Source organism: Haliotis cracherodii, unplaced genomic scaffold, assembly GCF_022045235.1.
Source record: "Haliotis cracherodii isolate W230 unplaced genomic scaffold, xgHalCrac1.p SCAF_8, whole genome shotgun sequence".
Classification (NCBI taxonomy): Eukaryota; Metazoa; Mollusca; class Gastropoda; order Lepetellida; family Haliotidae; genus Haliotis; species Haliotis cracherodii.
Window position 1 is genome coordinate 61,806,258 of NW_027266341.1, and position 8,249 is coordinate 61,814,506.

At 40.5% G+C, this 8,249-nt stretch overlaps 1 protein-coding gene across 1 annotated transcript; it reads left to right on the plus strand.

The window, feature by feature from the left end:
- The first annotated feature begins 1,586 nt into the window (after positions 1 to 1,586).
- LOC139450646 (uncharacterized) lies at positions 1,587 to 7,771 on the plus strand. Its single transcript, XM_071232441.1, has 5 exons — positions 1,587 to 1,669; positions 3,905 to 3,964; positions 4,465 to 4,530; positions 6,129 to 6,317; positions 7,378 to 7,771. The coding sequence occupies exons 1-5, from the start codon at positions 1,657 to 1,659 to the stop codon at positions 7,509 to 7,511; spliced, it is 462 nt and encodes a 153-aa protein (XP_071088542.1). The 5' UTR covers positions 1,587 to 1,656; the 3' UTR covers positions 7,512 to 7,771.
- The last annotated feature ends 478 nt before the right edge of the window (positions 7,772 to 8,249 follow it).

The window sequence follows — 8,249 nt, forward strand, 5'->3', positions numbered from 1 at the left end:
TAAAATGAAGGCATATTAGTAGCATAGCTTCCGTTTTGCATCCAAATGGATTTCTTATGTGATCGAAAAGGAACACTATCGGATTTGACAGCGGTCGTTAGCAGAATGCTTTTGGTTAGTCTGACTCGAAGTCTTGACAATACAGCATAAAATCAACGGCATTTAGCAACTAGTAGAGACGGGGACGTGGGATACGTGTATCAGTTAAATATCAGTTGTATCAAATAAATGGGCAGTTGTCAGGTATGGTCTCTGAACACGCTGAAGATGTCTGACATCTTGCTCCTCCGCCCAACAGATCCCAGCAGCCTTGGCAACTGAGTGGTAGCCAAGACACACATATCGGGATCTGGGTTCTATAACCTAGGTTCTAAACCTTAGCGCATACTATTGCCTCTTACTGTTTGTTTCCCGAAAGTACTCATATTCTGGCGTCTCCTTACCGTGGACAGGATTGGTTGATCTACGTTGAAGAATTGCGCTGACACGACTGCAAGTTTGCAATTTGTGAGAGTGTTTACTGTGTACACATCTGAAGATACCCCGGATACTGTCGGATACAAATGCATTAAAGAGTAATGCAGGATAAGTTTACAAATATTTAATAATATCTAGATTTTTATAGGTATAACTCTCTTGAGTGAGATGTCAATAACGACATTTTAAAAGGGGAGCTTTCTAATGGGATATAGACATGTGGATTCTGAGTATAGCTAAGGTTTTACAGCTTTTTAAATCAGCAACATTGCCGTATTCTCCTTATGTCAATTAAGTAATTGCTCATCTGACTGACGTCTCTAATTAAAACAGTTTCTTGTTTCATAATGACATTCACAAGGGTTATCTGATGACACACAAAAAATATTCTGGTTATTGAGAAAGTTACAGGTTTGCAAAACAATGTCTGAATTTCGACAGAAGTCCTGCGGCCAAACGCGAAAAGTGTCAACTTTCATAAACGGTGATTACGCGTACAAAGGCTATGCAACCACATGCAACACATATTGGATACGGCCTGATAGTTTCCCATTCTACGTCAAAGGGCCCATACTCACATCACAAGTTCCTCTATTATACGAGAACCTCTTCCATATTCTTTGTCGTCACGTTGTCACTTGACACGGCAAAGCGTAATTTATCACCTGGTTATGAAGTCACCAGTTTCAGCATCACGGAAATATGAACTAACGTCTATGTCCTTTAGTTTAGATGGCGAAGCATACTGGTTGAAGTGCTATAACAACATAGTTCTCAATAAATTAAATTTAGGTAAAACGACAGACTCGACTAAATATTTACATAGTCAAGAAGACCCTTTTATCAGCTCTCAAACAAAAAATAACATGCATAAATGCGACCGATGACAAAGCAATAATCCATGCGACCGCCAGTGGAAGAATAAATTCGAAAGATTACCTTCCACGGGGGTCCAGCCAAAGAGAAAAGACAAAAACAAGCGGGAAACTCCCCTCGTGTATAACTACGGGCCGCATTGGTTCTCAACATATAAGGTGTTTTGCAAATGACCCGGGTCTCTTTATCGCAGGGCTTAACTGGCTTCCTGTTGACATGATTGAGACACCTGAAGCGTCCCTCCACACAAGATCGCAGTACGCAATCTGAAGAGGATACACGGCTCAGAACAATCCTCAAAGGATGACTGCTGCACGTAAGTCTAGTTATATTGTCATTAGTCGTAGATGTAGCAAAATACAGTCTTGTCTTCGTGTCTTACAGCGACACAATACACTCATATAATGTTTGATGTTATTATTATAGGCTCCTGAAATGCAAGCTATGATCGTGGTGCTCGTCATGGCCCTTATGTGAGTGAGTGAGTGGGTGAGTTGGGTTTTACGCCGCTTTTAACATTATTCCAGTTATATCACGGTGTGTCAGCTGAATGTGGGAGGAAAGCCCGAAGTGGTGCAGGTCTCAGACGTTTACCACTGCGGTAAACGAGCACGAGCACGGGTATGCTGATGACAAACCTAGAAACATAATCGGGGTGAACCGGGATTCGAACCCACGATCATAGGTTTCTGGCGTGTCCAGGGGACGCAACTCTGCACGGCCTTAGACGACTGGGCCACCCGTGCCCCTGACCCTTATGTAACTGCTTCAGACCAAACACAAATTTTAATCGTCAATGCTAGAGAATACCCTCTTTCGATTTTCAGGTGGGCATAAAAATCAAAATATCGGTGAAAATGAATGCATAAAAAAATGTTTACTCCAATTTTGATTATTTTGCGAAACCTTATTTATTCCATTTACAAAATATGCTTTCATGAGAACCTGTGAAGATCCGGGGTAGAAACGTCCTTCAGCAACCCAACCCCAGGCTTGTCATAATAGGCGACTAACGGGATCGGGTGGTCAGGCTCGCTGACTTGGTTGATGCATGTCATCGTATCCCAATTGCGTGGATCGATGCTCATTATGTCAGTCACTGGATTGTCTGGTCCAGACTCTAATATTTACAGACCGCCGTCATATAGCTGGAATATTGCTGATTGCGTCGTTTAACAACAAACAAACAAACTTCTAAGAAGAGTAAGTGTTGGGTACTTGTCTAGCTGACAGATAAATGTGTAGCTCACGAATCTGAAGTTGTGTCTTTTGTGGATGTCTGTAATGGATATCGGTAAAATATAATGGTAGACAGTTCCCTCGTAAATATACATATGTTGGACCTCAGTAAATGACCTATAATATGTTGTGTGAATTACAGAGCCATGGTACTATATATGAATTATATGAAACAAGGTTTTGTTTCTGCGTAGAGGGTCAAAGTGTAGTCCACGTCTCCAATGAAGTTACTTTGTCTGCCGCCGAGCTAGGTAAGACCAAGCTGTGGTATGCATCAGTGCTATTGTTATTCTAGTACGGGACCGCCTCCGTGGTCTAGTGGTAGAGCGTCTGCCCGGAGAGCCAAAGGTCCGGGGTTCGATTTCCCGGCGTCATACCAAAAGACGTTAAAAGATGGTACTTGTTGTAACCCTGCCTGGCGCTCGGCATTAAGGGACTAAAACAAGGACTGGTCGGCTCGGAGTTAGTTTAATGTGTCTACGTGGGGTATTCATGTTAAATTGCGGCATGATATTTCAGTGTGCTAGCACCATAAATCGGCATCAGTCCAGGACAGCAGACACACACACACACACACACACACACACACACTTTATAAGTGCAATAATCTTGGACGCGACGTAAAAACCTCATTTCACCTCACCTATTCGAGAACGGGTGTTATTTGTTGTCACATTACAGTCTAACGTCCTTCATGTTTGATTTGAGCTATCATACTATCACTGAGTTCCCCTGGGTGTCACATTGCCTGAATAGTCTTCACGATTGTTGCAGGAAAGGGGTAACAATGAATTGATTGATGAAAGAGTGTTGTTTCAGAAAACGAGGGGAATTTCTCTGTGAGGGTGGTGCGTGAATACTGCATTACTTCCTTGTCTATGGTATAAAAATGTCTAATTATTAACGCCTACAATATACGGTATTCTGAATCTTAGTGTTATTTCCTGTTCAGGGTTGAAGATAAATGAGATGTTAGTTTTAATTTGAAAGATAAGATAACTGTCGTTAATAATGCAATCCACAGTCACTGGGGAAAGAAATGAATGCTTTTGTGATTATTTCATGTCCTTTGTGGTTGTTTCCATCAGCCGTGCATGCTAAATGTTACTCGCTGGTGAGAGTTTATAAATAGTTACAACTATACATTTAAGGTATATCGACGAAGACACCTCAGGTTTCAAGAAACTTTTGGTGTATTGTCAATACGCCGAGGAAAGTGCGTGCCTCAACAGGAAATTACGACTGAATAGGAATTTAGAGTGTCTTGCTTCGACGGTATGTGTCTCACATGCAACTACCACTTCTTCTACAGGTGCCCGGACCGGCCAAGTAGTTGGGACAGTCTCGAGTGAAGTCACTATAACAGGACACGGTGAGTATGCTGGTGTTCTTTAAGTAGGAGAAAGGCTAAACATGGTAACATTGAACAAGTACTGGGTGACATTTGTTTCTATATAATGAATACGGTTTGGGCATGATGGGACACTGATTTATACGTGGATGTAGCTGGTAATATGACGTAGTGATTGTGGATGGCATGAAATAAATTATTGAAATTTGAATTTTGCAGGGATTCCCTGTTTGAATATAATTTAAAGTCAACCTTGTCGTAACAGAAAAGCAATAAAGACAAAAGGCTAAATTGGCTGTACTAGGTTGGATGGAGGTTTAGAGAGAAATTTCATATGAAAGTATTCGTATTTGTACTCAACTGATCAAATGGTGTAAGAAACGTCAACATGTGTTTTGAACATATCAATGGTGTAACGCTAATGTTATCGATCTCAGTTCCCCAAGACACTGGAAGATTAAATTTTAATACAATTACACACACAACATTTGGGTAAACTGACACGTGTATCTTGCTTACAGAGAAAATTTGTATCTGGGCGACTTCTCTCATATTTGGATCTGTTCCGGTTGCCATGATCGTTTTGGGTAAGCCGGTATCTTGCTTTTGCCGTACGGTCACGTCATTAAGGGAAGCGAATTATTTGAATCGTCTCTTAAAAGATATTTTACTTTTCCTTAGATAGTGAATGTATGGCAATTACAGACCCCACGAGAAGTTGGTCTAATATCAACTGACACTTATGTCTATGTTCATTATAATCGAAGAAAAAGAGGAAAATGAAAATATGTATTGCATTTATACATTAAACATTCTTATAAACCTCAAGTGATGCATTACCATTGCTACAACAGGTTCTTCTTTTCTCCGAGAATCCCTCTGCCCACGGGATTTTCTACAGAAGATCCCTCTGCCCACGGGATTTTCTACAGAAGATCCCTCTGCCCACGGGATTTTCTATAAAAGATCTCTCTGCCCATGGGATTTTCTACAGAAGATCCCTCTGCCCACTGGATTTTTTACAGATGACCCCTCTGGCCTTTTGATAAAAAAGAAGAAGTTTTTTCATCAACGTTTACTTCATGAAATGTTTACAGAAGTCTACGCGATGTGGACATTGAAAACAATAGGACGTCCACTTCTGGTTGGCTCATCTGGAGTTACTGGCGACTGTGTAGGCGTCAGTTTTTCCGACTTGTCAGAAATAGTCTCGCATCTCTGTTTCGGATCGGCACCACAGATAATTGCAGACACTGCCGACTTCTGTTGATCAGATGTACGCTTGTACGACCGCACAGCTTCACTTCGGTGCCCTGAAACAATATTTTTTTAATTAAAAAACCCTGATGGTTTCTCTGAGGTAAATAAGAAAGGCATTCTAACCCAAGCTCAAGTACTGGACTACAGCCTATAGTGGTCACGTTTTTGCAAGAACTGCAAAAGTTAGAATTTTATATCTGATGCTTAATATAAAAATATCAAAACGTACCAGTTATTTCGCAAATTAAAATTAAAATGTTAAAAACTGGTTTCAATGGCACATTCACTTGCAGAACATTAAACAAAATTGAAAATTCACAACGTAAACGACTATCGTATTGTTCCGTTCTCTGGGGGAATCACGTGACGGTGCAAATTGACAATCAAGGCACTGCTTCAAGTTCTAGATCTTGTTTCATGCCTAAATTGATATGTATTATCGACAGCAGCATTGTACTCGCCATAGAAAGAGGACGGAGTTATAAAAAGACCGTCTTCGTCGCTCCCCTCCATTGTGCAAGTTGCGTCAAAACTGACTGCAGCTGAACACACGTGATTTCAAATCAAAGCATCTAGCATGCACTGCATGCACTCCACATGCGCAATCACGCGAAATGGTTGCGTTCGAGGTGTGCGCATTTGAATGATAACTTTCGAGTGCTACAACTGAAATTTCAGAGTTAAAGTTATGTCATGTAAAAAAAAAAAGCATCCTCATATCTGTCGGTTTATAAGTCAGATATAAACTTTCTCCTATGGCTATCCGTGAAAATAATGCACTCCAGCGCAGGAAAAGCCCTTGGGCCTACGGCCCGCGGGCTTTTCCTTTGCCGGACTGCATTATTTTCATGGATAGCCCGCGGAGGCGGTTTATATCCTATACATATTGTACTATGTTTCCTTGACTACACGTGTTATGTACCAGGTATCCTTGACTACAACCTGTGTCCCGGAGACACCAGACTTGGCATCTACATGGTAACCCAGGGCGCCACCTCTGTCGCCATCCCTATCTTGTGTTCCCTGTGGTACTGCTGCCAGTGTGTATCGGAGACCCTCCTGATTGTCTGCTGTTGGGTCATTGGTTTGTTCAACATTGGATGGGGAATTACAGGTAATGGAAACATAGTCGACAATAACAAGTCATGTTGTGCTTCTATATTTCTTCGAAAGTATAGTGGGTAAACGTCCGCGTTGATTCAGATTAATACAATAAATATGAAAGAGGATTTACTATTTAATACGAGAAGGAGTTCCAACGAGAAGTAGCAACGTTCTGGTCCACAATGTTCCATCTCAGCCATATATGAAACGAAATCTAAACCCGGTACCTTCTAACGACCCGCAAATCTTCAACAAGCTCTTATCTCATGCTTAGACGTCTGACCACTGATCAGGCGCTTGTCAGTTCCAGTCCATAATATACAAGTTTCATTTCTTGTCTTCGATTAATTAAACATGAAGTCCAAAGTCTGCTTCTCTACTCATCAGGAGTGATTGAGTTGGCTGTAACGCCGCTTTTAACAGTAATACAGTGATATCACGGCATGTCAGCTTAATGTGGAAGGAAAGCCCGAAGTGATGCAGACGTTTACAGGTCTAACCAGGAAAGAGTAGTACTTCATAGTCGGCGAACACCTGTTATCATTACTATTTGATAGTGATTCATAAATCACACAGTTAATATTTAATAATTCTGTTCTAATTTGACCGCTGACCTCAATTATGGTGGCCTGTCAAGATCTCTTTCTGATGGTGGCCTATACACCCCGTATTTTAGTAGACTTAATATCTGCTTCAGCTTAAGTTGGTTATTTATCTATCAACTTTAATCTGTGATTTATGCTATGGTTTTACAAACCTTTCTTTGACAACTATTTATTTCTTTTAAATGCTCTCGTTGCTGAAAGATTGCTAATGCGCTACTGTCCCCTTATATAGTCTAACCAGGTACTGGAAGGTTCCATCGTGCCCTCACAAGTCCATCAGAACGTGAACATTAAAGACATTTCCACAACATTCTATCACCGCGGTAACTGGAAGTTTACAAACCAAACCTTCATTTAAATATAGTCACTTCCTGTATTGGTTTCATTATTTTGTAATTGCAGTAAGAAAAGCATAATCAGTAGACAAGTTGTACATGTCATTGCCATATATGTTTTCTTGTTCAGGTACTGTGTGGATTTCAGAATCCACCTGCAAGAACACCGACTTATACGCCCATGCTTTTTACTGCACTATTCCCATGTGGATCCTCTTCGGCATCCTGGCTCTCATAGTGTGTGTCACAATGAGGACTGTGTGAACATCTTTGCTGTCAGAAATACGATGTTTCTCCTTATTATCAGAACAGAACAGAACAGAACAGGACTTTATTTTTTACAGGGCGAGTGCATCGGCATATGACGTACAAGAAGTACTTTACTTTGAGAAGGACAGAGGTTACCCAGAAGGTTTTACAATTATCTATAATATGACTATTGATTCATCAGTAGAAAGTATCTTTAAATATACTACTCAAAAGAAGTTAAGGATCACCCGATTCTTTCATATTGGTAATGTTAATCTGTCATGGCATGAGCGATTAACTATTGTAATATGAAAGAATCAGGTGATCCTTAACTTCTTTTGAATAGTATATTATGACACAAATAACCAGTGTTTGCAAATAAAAGTGTGATCTATGTTTCCATATATTTGTTTGAAGACTATAAATTAAGAAGTATAAATTAAATACACACAAGATACCGTTAGTGTGAGTTTCATTTTAAATTGTATGGCTAGAGCGTGGTCGAGGAGATTTTGACCTATGAATGACTCCCTTGAACCAGTCAAAATTCGTTTCATCTGAAAGTGAAATATATGACTGATAAGACGATGATCGTCCATCTTCCCGAGGCAAGGGAGTTAACTTACTATAAAAGTCCAGTTTCCACCCTTGCCGAACTAGGCTGGTATTATGGAGTTACATTTTGGCTGGACTAACGAGTATATGCATAGACCAATCAAAATCGCGCAACGAAATCGAATTCCGGTTCCTAAA

Coding starts and splice junctions, on each gene's coding strand:
- LOC139450646 (XM_071232441.1), top strand. Junction 3,965..4,464: donor AGTCACTATAACAGGACACG/GTGAGTATGCTG, acceptor TCTTGCTTACAG/AGAAAATTTGTATCTGGGCG. Junction 6,318..7,377: donor CATTGGATGGGGAATTACAG/GTAATGGAAACA, acceptor TTTCTTGTTCAG/GTACTGTGTGGATTTCAGAA.